Source organism: Platalea leucorodia (genome assembly GCF_965183815.1).
Source record: "Platalea leucorodia genome assembly, chromosome: 1".
NCBI classification, from domain to species: Eukaryota; Metazoa; Chordata; class Aves; order Pelecaniformes; family Threskiornithidae; genus Platalea; species Platalea leucorodia.
This window is the reverse complement of record NC_138823.1, coordinates 23,416,013-23,433,714: the sequence shown is the minus strand read 5'-3', so window position 1 is coordinate 23,433,714 and position 17,702 is coordinate 23,416,013. Positions and strand designations below refer to the sequence as shown.

At 41.7% G+C, this 17,702-nt stretch overlaps 1 protein-coding gene across 1 annotated transcript in view; it reads left to right on the top strand.

The window, feature by feature from the left end:
* Positions 1 to 17,702, top strand: part of GRHL2 (grainyhead like transcription factor 2) — a gene marked incomplete at both ends in the record, with an annotated part of 54,153 nt that overhangs the window by 8,981 nt on the left and 27,470 nt on the right. The window contains 4 exons of the mRNA XM_082315801.1: positions 378 to 430; positions 4,396 to 4,552; positions 7,046 to 7,157; positions 12,678 to 12,772. Coding sequence (XP_082171927.1) covers positions 378 to 430; positions 4,396 to 4,552; positions 7,046 to 7,157; positions 12,678 to 12,772 — 417 coding nt within the window. The remainder of the gene's footprint in view (positions 1 to 377; positions 431 to 4,395; positions 4,553 to 7,045; positions 7,158 to 12,677; positions 12,773 to 17,702) is intronic.

Genomic DNA, 17,702 nt, shown 5'->3' with positions numbered 1-17,702 from the left:
AAAAAGTGAAGTCTCTAGGAAAACTATGATTTCATTTGAAAATCTACTTGTCTTTGAGATGGGGTACATTTTTACAGGCTTGTTTTAGAATATATTAATGTGTAGGCAAGGAGTTTAATAAGGCAAAAGATGTTTTTCAGCTACATTCCTGTAGCAGTTAGGTTATGAAAAACTCTAAGAGCTTGACATAAATTAATTATCCCTGTTAATTCTAGTGTAAAGACCATGTAGGGTCCACTCCAGTTTTTAGGGATTTTGAGTTTTAAATGGTTGATGGTTTCTTCTGAGAGGTCCTTAAATAAACATAATTCTACTTTTGTTGGTATTTGCATTTTGATTGTATCAAAGTATATTTAATTGTTGTTTTTATTTTTCAGAAGTATCGCAGTGTGTCAGTGGGGGCTGAAGAATATATTTACGAACAAACAAGGTATGGCATAAGCTTTGAAATGTGTTGACTGGCATCATGAAGGAAAGTGTTGAGGAGAGTCTGCCTGTGTCCACTTCCCACCCTCTCTTTCATCACCCTGGGGCACCTGAAGGGCTCCCTTGAGACTGCCCAGCAGCACTCTCCCCTTCTTCTGCTGCATGTGTTACCTTTCATAGAATCATAGACTCGTTAAGGTTGGAAAAGACCCTTAAGATCATCAAGTCCAACCGTTAACCTAACACTGCCAAGTCCACCACTAAACCATGTCCTCGAGCACCACGTCTACCCGTCTTTTAAGTACCTCCAGGGATGGAGACTCAACCACTGCCCTGGGCAGCCTGTTCCAGTGCCTGACTGCCCTTTCCGTGAAGAAGTTTTTTTCTAATATCCAACCTAAACTTCCCCTGGTGCAGCTTGAGGCCGTTTCCTCTCGTCCTATCACTTGTTACTAGGGAGAAGAGACCGACCCCCACCTCGCTACAGCCTCCTTTCAGGCAGTTGTAGAGAGCAATCAGGTCTCCCCTCAGCTTCCTCTTCTCCAGACTAAACAGCCCCAGCTCCCTCAGCTGCTCCTCATAAGACTTGTTCTCTAGACCCTGACCAGTTTATATCTTCATATATTATCTTCCCCCAGCATTGTTTTAAGTTAGTAACTCCTCTGAAGCCTCCAGAGATATGTGGGATTAAAAGCGTTAAGAGAAGTCCCCCAGGTAACAGGGCACAGCTTTGTCAGCCAGGTAGTGGAAAGTCTTCCCCACCTTTCAGGATGGCAGGAAGCACAAGTCAGATGTCCAGGACAGTTGAACTGGCTCCCCCAACCTTATGGAATCCCCATCTTTATTTTTCCCTTCTGTTTTCTCTAGTTACTCTTAGTGGGTTTTCTGGGAAACCCTCTGTCTTTTTACACCGCTTGTTGTTGTACTTCATGTTTACCTATAAAATAATATAAACGAAGTATCTATTACAAACAATGTAAAAAACCCTAAGAATTAAAAAAAAAATTAAAAAGTTTCAAAAACTGGCATTTGAAAGGAATAGTGTCCTCCCTGCTAAGCAGAGAAAAATGCATGCATAGAATGAGCAAACACTGCAGAGTCACTTAACTAGTAAAGACTGTGATCAGTAAAATTTATAAGCTGATGCTTCATTTCATGCTTGTGAGTAGTTCTGTTTATATCCAAGAGATTACTCTCACTTTAGAAACAGGAACATGCCTACATATTTTTCCTGGAGTAGGCATATGACTGCTTCTGTAGTGGAGGTTCCTTACAGCTTGATCTCTTTTCTGAGGTATGTTAAAACAATCATTAACTGCAGTGAGCTCAGAACAGAGTCATTATATAGGCAGTACGTATGAAACAGCTAATTAGCAAAGACTGCTCACTTACTACACCTGGATATTTATAAAATTGAATCCTGAAGCATTGGCATTGTTAACAATTCTCAGACATTAAGTCTTTCATGCTATGGCCCAGGTCCATGTTGGAACAAAACCTCTAAATGCACATTAAGAAAAATGAAATACATCTTTCCAGGGAGTTACCTGAAAGCGATAAGTGCTCAGAAATGAAAGCATCAGATTGAAAAAAAGAAGCGGTGAATATGAAACTAATTGGAAGCCTGATAGAAGATCCCTTAATGACTACACGGGGCTTTAGTTAAGACTAATGGTGAGATTCAGAATAGTACTATAATCATTTGAGTGACTGCCATAAGTTTTAAGGGTAGTAGTAATCCTCCTGCTATGGGGCACACTTTGATTGCCAGCTGGGAACAAGAAGAAAATTCCTAAGTGGTACCACACAGAGACTGCAAAATTGGCCAGGTGCAGTGTGCCTGGGATTTACATTTTTTGACGTCTTTCTGAAACATGCAGAATGCCAGGAAACAGAAGACCAGACTGTGGCAGACTGTAGGCAGCTCTGTTAAGACACTGTCTGTCTGACTTTGGTTTGTCCTAAGCCCTTCTCAGCACACATCCTCATTAGTCCTTCTGTCTGGTGGGAGGTTTTGAGGTGCATCTCCCAGGGCACTCAGCGTGCTTCAGTGCACGTTGTGCAGCAGTCTCTCAGCGCGCAACCTGCAGTCGCTTTGTGTGATGCTACATCAGTGGATGTGCCCCCACTGCTAATGGGCAGTCAATCCGCAGGACAAGCAGATGCAGCGGGATGGATGCTGGGTCCGCAGCACCAGTGGTTCTGTTCCTCCAGTCTGCTCGGACGGAGCCATTCCGCTTGCCGGTGTCGACAGAGCCTCTGTTCCCCTTGCACACGGGACAGAGGGACTGCGGCAGCACACGCCACGGTGGGCAGCAGCAGAGGGGACCGCAGTCCCCTTCATGGTGCCGTTCCACTGTCCCCAAGAGCCTTCGTGTCGGCAGCAACTGCATTGTTGGGAAGTGCTGGTACTGCCATCAGTGGGTCGGATGGGTATAGGTTAGTGTTTGCTTTTTACCTTAGTTTTGCTTCGATTTGTAACTTTTAAGCAACTAGAAAAATGACTAGATTTCCATTTATAAGCTAAGAAACACTTAGAAATTGTCTTTATTTGATTGAATGATTGATACTAAACTAAATAATTGATAATAAATTGTTTGAAACTCCTTCCTTTGGATGGAAAGACAGTGGATTAGATTATTTTTTTTCTTCTACCTTCAAGTGGGGATTGAAATGTTATTATTATTCATGTATTTAAGTGAATTTTTTTTCCCCCCATTGGATAGTTAAAATATTTTTGTCTTCCCCTTATTTCCATATTGCTATGGCAGTGTTATGATGATCCAGAGTATTTGCGTGACCTAGATAGTTAAGGATACACTGTTGTTTTGGATCAACGTATTCGTCCTTTTGGTTCTACTCCAGCACTGCTTAAAGACTTTGCTGAATTAGGACCTTTGTGAAAATGCTTCCCCCCCATCTCCAATTTGTGAGGACATCCTGCAAGTGACTCCTTGCATTAAGCTTCCTGTGGTGACCAAATGCAGTTTGAAGAGAAGATTTATTCTGCAAGGTTAACATTATTTTTCATTTAAGAGAATGTGAGGAGCTGCAGGCATAGTTTTTATTGGGTTATTGTTCAAGCTTGTTATTGGAGGAGGCGTCTGGAAGAGGCTCTGTGAGAATTGTGTTCAGCTAACAGTTCAATAGTTAATTGAGCTTTAACTTTTCATGGTTTGAGAGCTGCTTTAAAGGTGGAAAGTTCTGCTGTGAAGGAGGATCTTTTCTAAAATCTGACTTCCAAGACAAGAGCAAACTCTCTTTTTCTCTAATTTTTGTCTTTTTGTAAGGGAGGTTACTTGATTGCAGATACAACTAAATGTAGGTACTTCGTTCTGTCTGATTAATTTCGAAAAGAAGGCTTGTAAAAACCTTGATTGCACGTTGTCTTTAAACAAATGAACCTACGGTCCCTTCTGGTTGTATTCCTTCTCTGCCCTGTGCTGAAAGTAGCAGTTGGACTTCCCATTCTCCATGTCCATCTTTTGCAACACGTTTTATTCTGGGGTTTTTTGGTTTGTTTTTTTTTGGTTTGTTTGGTTGGTTTTTTTTTCCTTGTTTGTTTGTTTGTTCTTTTAATTTTTCTTTCTGTGACACTTCTAAGTTTAAATGCCTCTGGAGGTAGCAGATTTCCTGCAAATCATACTGAATTCCCTCTGGTATTTGACACTCTCACTGTGAGGTACGTAGTCTTGTACTTCATGATGGTTCTTTTCAGACGAAGTAAAGATGTAGTCTTTGCTCCAAGAGACTTACAGTCCAGAAAGTTTTACGCTTGATTGTCAGATCTGATGAACTTGAAAAAAGAAAATTGCATTTTTAAATACCTGTGTGACCTTTTCCTGGAATTTTATTATTAGCTTCTTATGCCTTGCTTATACAATGCATGAAATACATAATAAATGGGGACAAAAAGAAAAGGAGAAAGTGATATGGATTTTGTTGGTGTTTCTCTCCCTGTCTTTTCAGCAGCACTTTTCAGTATACGCTAGAAGCTACCAAATCTCTGCGTCAGAAGCAAGGGGAGGGGCCCATGACCTACTTGAACAAAGGACAGTTCTACGCCATCACCCTGAGCGAGACCGGTGACAACAAATGTTTCCGGCATCCCATCAGCAAAGTCAGGGTATAGTCCAATTTCTTTCCTAGATGGGAATGGAGCTCTGCAGATAAATGTCGTTGTGGCTGGTTGTTTTCTAATAATTTTTTTTCTTGTGGGAGAGGACAGAGGAAGCTTACTCTTATGCCCAATGCAAAGGTGGGAGAGGTGGTGGTCTCAAATATTTTGGGGTCCATTTTTTTCAAAGTGTGATCTTAGGAGTTAATTATATACATATCTGCCTCCGTTTATGGTTTGGCAGAATGGTAATTGCACAGATATTGCACTTGACATTGGTGAACTTATCATTGCCAGGATTAAAGAATCGGAGTACTGCTACATCTACTGTGTAAGTCCGTCTTCACTCAGTTGTGCCCTTCAGCAGCTGCTTTCCAGTGCATTTCAGATAAAATGTGAAGAGTTGAAGCCATCCTTTGTGACATAAATTTAAAATCATTTACATTGTATAAGTGTGAGCTTTCACTTGATACTCACCCAGAAATATGACAAAATGGATGATTTGCATCTTAGATTCCACAGGTGGAACTGGAGCTTGGGTATTCGGCAACATCTGCCTGGTGAACAGGCCTCCTGATTTCCCTGGTAATGTTTTTGAGTAAGCAAATCCTAACCCAGTAACCTTGGAATGAACAATGAGCCTCAGAGTTGCTGCCCTGCAGATTTCACCCTGAAGCTGGAAGGGCTGCATATGCATGAGGCTGCAAAAGTGTTTCCATCCAAATAAATGAAGTATTGTAAAAATGTTGTGACTTTAGTTGAAGGAACCCATGAAAGTCAACGTGAGCAGTGAAGCAGGCAACAACCTGTATGTTTCTATCATATATGAAGTGTCGAGAGACTCTTCCTGAAGAAAGGCAATGATTTGTAAACCTGAATAGCAGTTAATTTTTAGCCTGGTTTCCTAAGGACATGAGGCCGATGATGGCGTTTTGTTGTTGGCTGAAGCTGATGGAAGACTTCTCTGCTGCTGAAAAGTCTCCCTGCCAGCCACCCGTTCCTTCCCCCTTTGTGGTGCCAGCTCTGGCACTTGTACAGCTGAAACAGGAGTCAGGAGCTCACTGGTCTGGCTGAAAAGCAGTCCTCATAAGTCTCGTTCACTGCACAGCCACCTGAGTTTTGAAGCTGTGGCAGCAGAAGGGTGGAAACTGTAAAGGAGAGATGAGACCATTTCTTTTGGAGGATGTACAGTTTACAGAAGATTGTGAAACCACACGCAACTTCACGATCGTGTTCTGTTTGCCAGGCCCCCAGCCAAGCGACTGTTGAATTTATTGCCAATTCCATCCAGGCCTGACAGAGGGGCAAGAGGTTTTGAAGGTATTAAACCTCTACAAGTTCCGTGTAAGTGGTTCATAGAGGAAAAAGAGTAATGCTGTCCTTGGTGGAAAAGCTACAGTCTGCACTGCCAATTCTGGTTAGTGCATCAGCTGGCCAGCCAGCACATACCTGATGGCCTGCCAGTATGCATACGCATAACTCGGGACTCATCCACGGCACATACTGCCTTGTGCCTACGCAGTAGACATGGAAGATGCAGTGATGACCTCCGGCTTTTATGGGTGGAACAGAGAAGGTCACAGAGCACATGAAGGGTGACTGTGTGGAAGGACGTAGATCATGAATCAATGGTGATCCAGCTCCTCGGCTTATGAAACAGCTTGATGGTATTATGAGCTTGGTGACTCAAGGTTAAAGGAAGACCAGGAACAAAAGAGGATATTTAAAAGTGAATTTTTTGTTCTCTGTGATTTCTTTTCACTTCAGTTTACCTAGTACGAGCATTCTTTCATTGTTTTGTGTTTTTTGTTTTGCTTGCCTACAGCAGGGCTTTTTTTAAAAAGCCTTTATTACTCATGTGAAGTTTTGCATAAAGTTTCAATCTGTTCCCTTTGCGTCACACAGTTTAACAAAGGAAATTCAGAACTTGAACTGAAAAGCTCAGCAAAACTCAGTAAATAGTCACACTGAGTTTGTCATTAAATACATGTATGCAAGAGTCCTACTACTGAGAAGGGTATTTGGACTATGTATGGTAAAACTAAAAATGTCCTGCCTTTAGCCAGCGAGCCTGAGCTCCATAACAACACATGCCTTTACAGTGTCATGTCGTCTTCTAGAGTGATGAGGAAGCTGAACTCCAACACTTGGACTGGACTTGGATCAGAATTGGAATTGGGGATCCTCTGACTTTGAAATGACCACTTTTTACTTAAGGGAACTTAGACTTCTTAAATCTAAGATGGCGATTATATTTTATTTGGACTATCAAGAAGATAATCCTAAGCTCTGCATTATTTTAAAACTACAATTCTTCTACCCTGAGTCTTTAAGTGCATTGCAATATTGGACTGGAATAAAACCCAGCAATCTTTGACAACTAAAGTACTCAGGGAGGGTGGTGACTGGATCAGCATTAGAGGCATATGGGAAATTTTAATTTTTGTGTTTCTGGCTGTTAATTATATTAACTAACGCAACTTCTGCTGTTGATTTTCTTAGAGCGTGGTCATGGTTGTTTTCAGTGAAGATAAAAACAGAGACGAACAGCTGAAATACTGGAAATACTGGCATTCTCGGCAGCATACAGCTAAACAGAGGGTCCTCGACATTGGTGAGTGTAAGAGGTTCTCCAGATGTTTCAGGGAAGACTGCAGAATGTGGAGGGCTCTGGTACCTTGTACAGGGGTGTGGTGGGATATATTGGCAATGGCTGCAAGGCTTGTACACAGTTTTTAGCAATGGCTCATCCCTGCTAGGACTGGGCTATGAGGTCTATGATGCAGGATGGAGACCATGCAGAAGGAATGGTCCTCAGTAGTCACAAAGAAGAGCTGCTCCTTGCATGACTATTTAATGGTGTTCTACCTCCTGTTGCTGGGAAATCGAGGTCTGCACCTCCTCAGGAGTGGCAGAGTGTTTGTTTCCTTTAGTTTTTCAAAGGCTGAGCCACTCTTTGATCCGGTAAGAGTAGCAGCCCACATAACAGTTATGTTAGCTAATCTGATGTGTAAGTGCAGCCTGAGAGTGAAGATGCCATCATTATGGTGACTGCAGAGGAGCGCGCAGGACTCCTACACCCCCAGTTTTTGAGTCTTGGTGTCAGAGAGAAGTGAAGGAGAAGCAAGCTCTGGTGTGCTATCCTGAGAGACCTGTTTACCCTTCGTCCCATCTAAGGTATTTACAAGCCCATTTCAGCCACAACTGCCCTATCCACATGCTTGGGAGATTTTAGCAGAGGAAGAACACGTACCTGCTGCCAAGGAGCCTGAAGTTGAAATCTGTGGGAGTGTCTAGACATCAAGCACTTCTCCCCTCCCACATGCAGTTTACACACGCAGCCATCTGCAGCCGATTGCAGTCAAAGGAGTCGGCAAGACCAAAGCAGACAAAGTCTATCTTGTTTTGACCGCCTGAGGGAACCAAACCATTGAATGGCAGGAATGAGAGGGGGCAGAGAGGAGGGGGATAAAAAAGCAGGGTTGCTTGGAGAGAGCACTGCAAGACTTCAGGGGTGATTGAACAGGGTGATCAGGGAATCAGTCCCCAAGTGGTCCTGCTCATGCAGTGCCTTTCTACTCCTGCAGTCCTTTTCAACTTTCAAATGCTGCAGCCTCCACTGAGGCTGGCATTATTTAAAGTCAAGTATATTTGACCAAAGCAGCTCTTCCTGAATCTCCTCTCTTCCTCTTGTCTTATCATCATAGTTCTGGCTGAACTGTTTCCCCAGCTTTTTTTTTTTTTTTTTGGCTTTTGTCCTTTGGGGTAGTTAAGGCAGTAACACATCCACCCCAGACCAAATGACTCCTATCATGACACTTTAAAAGAGCAAGTATGCCACGTCACAGCTATTTCTGAAGGCTGCCTGTTTTTTTTGTGCTAGTCCCTACAAGCTTGCAGTGCTAATGCTCATACTTTTGAAGGTATGTGCTGAGGAGCTCGTTCCACTGTAGTGCCAACACCCTCCGACTCCACGGCGCTCGTGCTGTACCAGCACATTTCAGTCCCCTTACCTGAACGAGTCAGCTTATGATGCATATTCTGTAAAATAGCGCTCTGCAAAACAAGTGCTGTGCAAGAGCTGTGTGTTTATCTGTGTTAAAGTGAATGTCTTTTATGTTTCCATTAGTTTGAGATGAAATAGGTCTGTGCTGACTTCTGAGGCACTCTGGCGCGTATTCTTTATTTGGACTGCAAACATGAGCAAGCCTGGTGTAGTAAGACTTACTGATATAGCACTCCCTGTCAGACGTAAGAACTGTAAGAGCACAGTTCACCTCAGCATTTTCAGAAGAAAGACCTAGGTGTTGGTCAGTAGTGTTTTCTTGAGAACAACTGAAATACGGCCTTAGCTTTTACCAAGTACAGTGTTTCTGAAGTACATTCCATTTTCTTTGGGACTTGCATTGTGGATATTGGGCTTATTAGGGCAGAATGGCTCCCAACTATATTTCCAATACATGCATCAAGCTGCATTTAGCAAAATCTTCCAGTTTTATCATCAGATGATCTAAATGAGCAACTTCATCCAAATTTGAAGTTGGCCCTGCTTTGAGTGGGAGTAGGGCAGGAGTTGAACCAGATAACCTCCAGGGGTCTCTTCCAAGCTAAATTATTGTGTGGCTCTATGAAGATTTCCCTTTACGTTAAAAATTCAGATCCTTGAAGGGCTCCTTCCTGTAAAGGAATGCTGAGTTAGTGTCCAGGTCCTGTGTAGTTAACAGAGGGAATTAGGTGTTTATGAGGGAGATCAGCAAATGCCAGGATATACCATGGAGAACCATTTAAACAGGCAGTGAGAGAAGCTTGCTAAGGACAGGGGTGTGTATCAGATTTGTTCCATCTTCAGGGGATGGTCTGGCAATCTGCCGGTAGCCCCAGTTCTCTTTTATTTTGGATTTCACTCCAACTATCAACAGTATATAAAGGGTTAATCATGTATTAGGCTTCTTTAAAACTATCTGTGAGTAGCCATAAATCTGTGTAACCTGTCCATAGATGTTTATAATCCTTAATATTATTTTAACTTAATATTTGTAGCATATGTTTAACATCTGTGAATCCTTTTTAATTGTTTATGAATGCACTTTTAATCTAGAGCATGACTTTGTGCTTAGCAGGCAGAGAATCAAATGAATTTGGGATGTTCTAGTTCTGGGGTCCAGCTATTCAGCCCTCAGATGGGGGTGACGACTCTGCTTGCGCTGCTTTCCCTGGTGGCGCAGGTCTGTCTGTCTGCCTTCTGGCCTTCAGTTATATTCTGGAGATCAGAGGAAATAGTGTGACTTGTTCCCTCACTCCAGGCGGGCAGGGGTCACTGCTTTAATTTGTTTTGTGTACTGGCTGGTGCACCTCCTGGGAGGAAGGGTGGTTGAATGGATTAGATGCAGTGCTGGGTCAGAAGATGCATTGATATTAATAAGATAGCATGTACTTACATGTAAGCAAGTCCTTAGTGCTTGAGGAATAAACCTGAGGACTTGGCACTTATTAAGCAAGAAGGAAAGGTGTTTTCCAGAATTTAGGCTATGTGCTGTTGTGGATTTTTCTGAAGAAGGAGGGAGGCACTTTCACTGTTTTGAACAGGAGGGGCTGGGGGAGGCTGACTTTTCCACAATGCTGTGCTGTGACATTGGATCACTAGCTTTTTCTTTTAATATAATGTCAAATAAAGAATACAGTACTAGATTGCAGCAAATATTGATTATTTAGAATCAGTACTGTAATTTGATAAAACACTGGAACAGGTTCAAACATGGACATAAAGAGTGGGTGTGGAAGCTTTAGATTGGGGTTATTTGTGCTCCAGAGTCTTGCCCATATTTTTTTTCAGGCTATTTTGTATTATTTATGTGCACAATACACAGACTACTACAATGGTATGTAATGCATGCAAATTATTAGTGTTTAATGTTGAAATTTGCCATTGTTTAATATGCAGTTTACCCAACAAAAGAGAAAATAATTCCTGTAGAGCCATTTTCTTGCATATCGAAGAACCCCTATTTTCTATTTCTGGTAACTCACAGCAGCAGAATAGGAAAAACCGTAGTCACACTAACAACTTTCAAATATCCTTGGATGTAAATGCTTTCTTACTCTACTGAGGATCCTTCTTTAATTATCTGTACATTGAGGGAAATAGGATGCACTTCTGCTTTTAAACAGCACGTCACATAGACACTCCATGAGATTTGTGTATGGCAATTAAGGAAGCAGAGGCATGTGCTGGGGGAAGGGAAGGGTTGGTGGGATGCGAGGTTCTGACAGCCTTTTAGGAGAAGAAAACATGTGTCTTTCCAAGACATCTTGTTCATGTCTTTCCAAAGTGCACCTACACAGCACGCCCATATGCAACAGTCAGTTGCGTGAGGCACTTTCTGGTGAATCATAAATTTAAGGGGTGGGTGGATGTGTGCACATGCATATTAAACTACTTACGTGTCTTCTAATTCCTCTCATTTGCATTCCTACACTGAATTTAGATAGTGAAGCCAATGACTTCAGTTTGAAAGGAGATCTGAGTTCATGATGGGAATGAAAAGCCTGCCTGCCCTCTCCAACGCCATGTTCACTTGCTGCATCACCAAATATCTTGTGCTGTTCCTATGGTCAGAACAGTGAATTTTTACTGTATCCAAAATCATTCATGTATCCCAGGCACACAGTTTCACTTGCCCAGTGAAATGCCAGCATCCCTGCATTTCAGATGAGAGAAAAGTCTCAAATTTGACTGCATGTCTCAAATGTTAAATAACTTTCCTTGCAGCAATGGTTTTGTTATAAATGATTTTATAACAGTTATTACCTAGAAGTTATTTTTTAAAGAGCAACGGTTTATTTTTAGAAGGGCAAAGGAGATGAATATTGAAACCATTTGGGTGTCTCATTTATAGAATACAAAAACATCCTCTTTCTATAACTGATTACAAAGCTAAGAATCAGCGTGCTTCTGAAGTGCAGATTTGGGCAAACACTAGATCAAGATTGCTGCATGACGTAATTTCAGCCCTCTGGCACCGAGTCCAATTACAGCCATTAACAGCCCTGGAGGGATTCTGAGGAAATGTATATGTCCCAGAGAGGGTTGATGTATTTGCGTGAAGAATCTGGAAGTTCCTTTAATCAAGCAGATATTACCTCCTTACAAACCTGGTCTTTCTCTTAATCTGTCATCAAAAAGAAGAAAGTGTGTTAAACTGGCTGGCAAAGGGAAAGAAAAAGGGGGCTTGTTCTTCTTTTTGATTATAAAGAAGCCCTGGAAGTTGTCTGTCTTATGCGGTTTTCTGCCCTTACTGTTGTTGGAGGGGGGTTAGGTCATCTTTGAAATTTGGACTTTCTCCCTCTTGCTCTGCATTCCTTCTGAAATACTAGCTTATTGATAATATTAACAGCCCTTTGGAAAGAAGTGAGAAGAGGGTGCGGATTTTGTAGTCAGACAATTTAAAAATACTTTATGATTGTTTGTTTGCTATTTTAGTATCATACACGCTTTGGAGAGAGGATCTTTGTGTTTTGGGTTCTTTTGTTTTGTGGTTGGGTTTTTTTTGGTTTGGTTTTTTTTTTTTTTTTTTTTGGTTTGGTGTTTTTTTGTGTGTGTGTGTTTTTTTTGGTTTTTTTTTTTTTTTAAATATAGATCAGCACCCAGTGCAGTAATTCCTGGGAAAGTTGAAATGGCTGGGTGAGAAGTGTACAGTACTGATTATTTCCTCCAATGATAGCTCTTAGCCTTTTAGAAAGCTTCTTTAGGATTAACATAATGTCGTTTATTTATGTCAAGGTTTGAACAGTCCCTTTAAATCTTTCAATAGCTTTTAGTTAATTTTCCAATTTTGGCCATTCCTTGGTCAAGCTAACAAATGCACCCACTCATTCCCACTACAGTCACACTGCTTCCTTTTTGAGAGCAACCAATATTTGGCAAGAACATTAGCTAGTGATGTACTATGCGTAAGACTCAAGCTGCAGTATATTACCTCTTTGCAATTAAGCTTATTAATAATTAAATGTAAACAAGAGGTAGTTTTGATGCATTAGACAACCCAGCTGAAAAAGCAAAGATGTACTACAAACTGTAAAAGAGAAAGTTCAAACCTTTTTCATGAGTCTTTTGTTTGTTTTTTATTTCTTACAGCTGATTACAAGGAGAGTTTTAATACCATTGGGAATATTGAAGAAATTGCATTCAATGCTGTGTCCTTTACTTGGGATGTCAATGAGGAGGCAAAGGTGAGGAAAAGCCATGCAGATGGTATCTCTTTATAAGTACCATCCATCCTTAGTCACTGTTCCACTTCTCTCCTTTTTAACAAATAAGAAGAAGGGTAGGTGAAGGTGAGCGAGCTCAATCTCTGCAAAGCCAGGTAAACTGTGGTCTTTCACTGACCCCAGGGGTTCTGGCCATGCGTAAAAGGCAAGACGGTATGTAACAGCTGTCGGGATGATATCGCGTTCACACCTGTATCACTGACAAATAGAAATGTAGTTCTGAGGAAAACCTGCAGGGCTCTCACAGTGTAGTTTCTTACTTGTGGCCTCTTGGTGATTTTCCATTTAAAATATGCCCAGCCTCAGAAACAGTAAAAGTTTTTTTCCTACTTGCAAAGTCAGTGTAGGACACAAGGTGAATGTTTTCTTTCTCTAAATTATCAACTTCCTTTCTACACTATTAACATCTCCAATAATCAGTGTTCCGAAAGCTAAACTATGCCTTCCCTTGTGTTTGTGCCATTATTTTTTTATAGTGTTTCACAGACTGTCCTTGCAATTGGGAATTAATGTATTTTTGAGGACTGTTTTTGGGACTGATGCTTTCTGTCTGTCTTGTATGTCTGTCTCTTCTGTCTGTCTTTCTTGTCAAGTACTCTCAGACATGCGGTTTTGCATTCAGGATGTGACTGCTCCAGTGGACCTATAAGCCAGGACAGCAGAACACCTTAACAAGTTTCTTACAGATAAGGTTATCCAAAGGGTGGCAGACTGTTTCAGCTGCATGGACTAGTGTAGGAGCAATGAAAAGCTGCCAGTAATTATAAGAAGTTGGCCCCTGGAAAGCAAACGACAAGGGAAATAGGCTGTGTAAAATGAGTGGGGGTAATGCAGGACTCTCGGGGATGTAGAAATAATAAACAGCAAACATTGTTGAGCTTAGCAAACTCCTGATGCTCTTTTCATGTTGAATACAAAATGCCCAATGTTCAAGTAATGCTAAGGATGTTTCAAATACAGAGACATCTTCATGCACGATTCCCCACTGCGTTTCTAACAGAGCGTTAGAGAGATTGCATCGAGCGAGTGAGTTCTGTGAGAGATTGCATCAAGCACGGAGTGGCAGCATTAACACTCGCTGTCCTGACTTGCTGACTGAAGGTGCTGAGGTTTGTAGTAACAGGAATTTTCATCTCTGATGCATGTTTTAAAAGAATAGAGCACTAAAGAAAAGACAATAGTTCTGAAAACCACCTGGCTCTTTCAAAAGCTGGCCTTGGTAAACAGGGTTGTACTTGGCCCAGTTGCTAATGGTGCTGTATTTACTCATGTAATGATTACATTCTCACCGCCCCAGATATTCCCCTATTATGTGATTCCATTTCAAAATACAGTGATGTTGTCCTCTGCAGTCACAACAGATGACCGTTGTGTGCATGTGATCATTATGCAAGCAAATACAGGTTTGGGATCTCCAACACGACGGACTTTCCCAAGGACCTTTACGGAAGCACCGCCAGGGCTAGAGCATGGCAGTCTTGTCTCTTCCTCCCACTGGCAACTACCATCCCCATTGCCAGGGCTGGCAGTTCTTTAACACACTTGCATTTGCAGCTGCAGGCCAGACTTAGCAAGACACCATGTTGATCTAGGAGCAAGAAAGTCACATCCACTAGTCTCAGGTGTTGTCCTTGGCCGTTTTATTCTAATCTCACACCAGTCACCTTGCTCCTGCCTTGGGTGCCAGAACATTAAGAACACAACTCTCACAATGATCCCTGGAAATATAACATAGTAAGATTTTAAAATAATGACTCTCTTATTGGTGTTGGATTAAAAAAGCGTCAGGAGTGAAATTTAAGAAAGCCACTTGTATTTCTGCAGGAAGTAGTCACTAAAATGCACATTGGCTTATGCGTATTTATTTTGGGTGGTAGTTATCAAATATATGATCTTTTAGGAGCTTGAACAGCAATTCATAACACGATTTGGTATTGGGCTATCAAGCATAAATCAGGTTGTACCTGAAAGCTTATCACCGTGCACGAAAGTGTCTCCCTCCCCGCACACGTGTATACGTACCCACACGCTTGCTCTTGTTGGAGAGTCTAATACAATAACCCGTTGCGCTGGGTCTGGGGATTCCCATAGGATGCCCCTGCGGTGTTTGAAGGCTGTGGACTCCAAGGCACGTCACTGAAGGCTGCTTTTTCTCCAGTAATTACCTCATCCAAGAGAGATGAAGAATTTCAAGGCCTAATTACAGACTCTCCTTTCTTAAGCTTTTTGAACGATGATCTTTAAACTGGCTCCATTGTTTCTGCTCAGTGTTGTTCTCCCTTTTCACCACAATTTCAAGATTAAAACTAACCTCACAGGCACAAAGACCTTTCTCAGATATCTGAGTCAGACAAAAGCAGCACAGAGCAGTTCTTTCCAGGGCCTCTGAGATGTGATGTGATGAAGCGCTCTACTGGCCTGGGAAGAAATAAAGAAAACAGACCAGTCATTGGAAGTGCACAGGGGAGCGATCTTGAAAAATCAAACAGAAGCAGCAGCAATCACCTAACCAAATATCCCTGTCTCTCCTGGGAGACTGAACCTGCATCTAGGAAGACTTATCTGGAGCATCAGATTTCTCCCTTTCCTACTCCACCTGGAGGGCAGCTGATTTAAAGCCAGATTTCTCCTCCCACACGCAAGCAGAGCAGTACCCTCCTCCTGGAAGCCCTTTAGGATGAGGGTGTAACAGCGCAGGTGTGACAGCCAGGATCTGCCTGTTGACAGTGAGTCTGCTAAGGGTCTGTAAGGGAGCATCTCAGTTGGATCTTACGTGGAAGAAACAGGCGTTCAGAGAGTACAGGCAGAGGCCTCTGTCACATCAGTAACGTGGAGGGAACTGGGGTGTTGGCTTCAGCTGCTTGTGCTCGGTCCCTTGTCTTCAGACTGCTGCTCGGCAGAACAAGTCAACGGAAGAGGGAATCTTGGACAGCACGTGTTGAGCTGTGGAATAATCTCACCATTGCTTTCTGTGGACTGAGGGAACAGCACCAATGTCAGAAACACCACTCCGCTAGCGTTTCCTCTGCTCTATCTGGTTGACAGCAGCAGTCCCCGTGCCTTCTGGCAGAGCAGAGTTGGGCCCAGCACATCCTTACCTTTTTCTAGAACAACATCCTTATCTGCTGGGGCCATTGTCTAGAGGTCACCATGGGGCTTGTGGTTCAGAGCAGGATACAGGGAAATAAGGGGAAGGGTCTACAGCCATGTCAAACTCTTCCTTATGCTTCCTTGAGGCAAAAATACTGTGCAGTAAGGAAGCAGAGTTTGGAAGCGAAGAATGCTTTTTGTACAGTCCATCTTCATTTCACTCCTGTATTTACTTCTGTATATATAAATATGCAACATTTATGGGCAAGGTGATTTGGTGGCTCCCTTTAGTTGAGCCTGAATGCTATGTCTGGTATTTTTAAAGGTGTTCTTGAAAAAAAAGGTGAGGAAACAAACAATAATTAACAAGAACTGTCTGACTTTTTAACCGTCTTTTAAAAGTCTTTTTATGATATGCTAGAAGGTAGGTAGTAGCCTTGCTGTTGCCCTACAGAAGATTTTGCTGCAGCATCTGGCTGGTTGACAAAGTTCTAGTGGAGGCTTTTGAACAGAGAGCTCAGCTTCATTTTTGATAGACACACATCTACCTGCTTGCAGTCTTATTGCTGACAGAAGTTAGTTTGCAAGAAAGGTAATTAAGAACCAGAACTGTCCTGTTCAAAGGAGAGTGTCTTTGTCGTAAATCATAACAACTCTTTGAGATATGCCTTCTCTTTGATTAATACTTTGCTAATTTAAAATTGTTAGGATTATGTTAGCTCTGAAACAATACATTAATTGTATATTTTTATGGAAAGTACTTTTTAACCATTGCTAAAGAAAAATGTCATCTTAAAGCAGACAAAAAATGCTATTCAGTGATACCAAGAAATTACTGATTTCTGCAAAGCGCTGCAACTTGGACGTGTGGTAAACAGACATGTTGGCGGATATGTTATTCAGGCGGGTGCTGGCACATGTTTTTTGGTGTGTACAGTAGTTGTGTGCTGTGCAGTTGTTGTGTATGCTTGCATGCAATCATTGTCCTGCTATATTTAACTGAAATGTAGATCTTTAATCCAAAGCATGCTGAAGCTTCTGGGAACCTTTCCAGTTACTTAATGAGTTTTGGCATAGCCCATACAGTAATAAGCTGTGTTTTCAATGAGTGAGTGATTTGATTTGCAGGATTAGGTTCTTAGACATTGTGGGCTGAAGTGAGCTATGATTCCAGTGGGCACAACTGTAAAATCAAGCTGATAGAGCAGCACAGTCTATCAGTGATTTGTATTGTGACGATCCATATTTCTTTAACATTGCTAGCAGTGCTTAGGACAAGCTTTGACTAGTATAAGAATTATTTTGTTCTTAATTATAATTTCCTTCCTAACTTAGATCAAATTTCATTTAATTAGGGAGGAAATTAGTATTTTCTCTACTCTCAAAATTTAAAGGTTGGAGGAAGATACTTCATTTGGGGGAATTAGTACCAGAAACTATGTAGGATTAGACTTGGCAACTGGTTTAATAAACCATGTCTGTGTGTGTATGTTTGCATATATATTTTTTCACATATATATGTCATGCACGGACACACACGTGTATCTATTAAAGAAGAGTTAACCTGTGGTAGCAAACAATGTTGAAATTTCAGTGTATACAAATGGTTCAGTAAGTATGCATTTGGGATTCAAGGCAAATGGCATTTTTATGTAGTTGCTGGGGTGTGGTGTGGGTTGAGGAAGCTTCAAAAGAGTAGTGTAAACATTTGCTGGAGACATTTGTATTGAAATAAAACAAAGGTCTTACCTTTGTATGGGATTTATAAGGTAACGGCTGGCAGGAGAAACTATAAACCCAC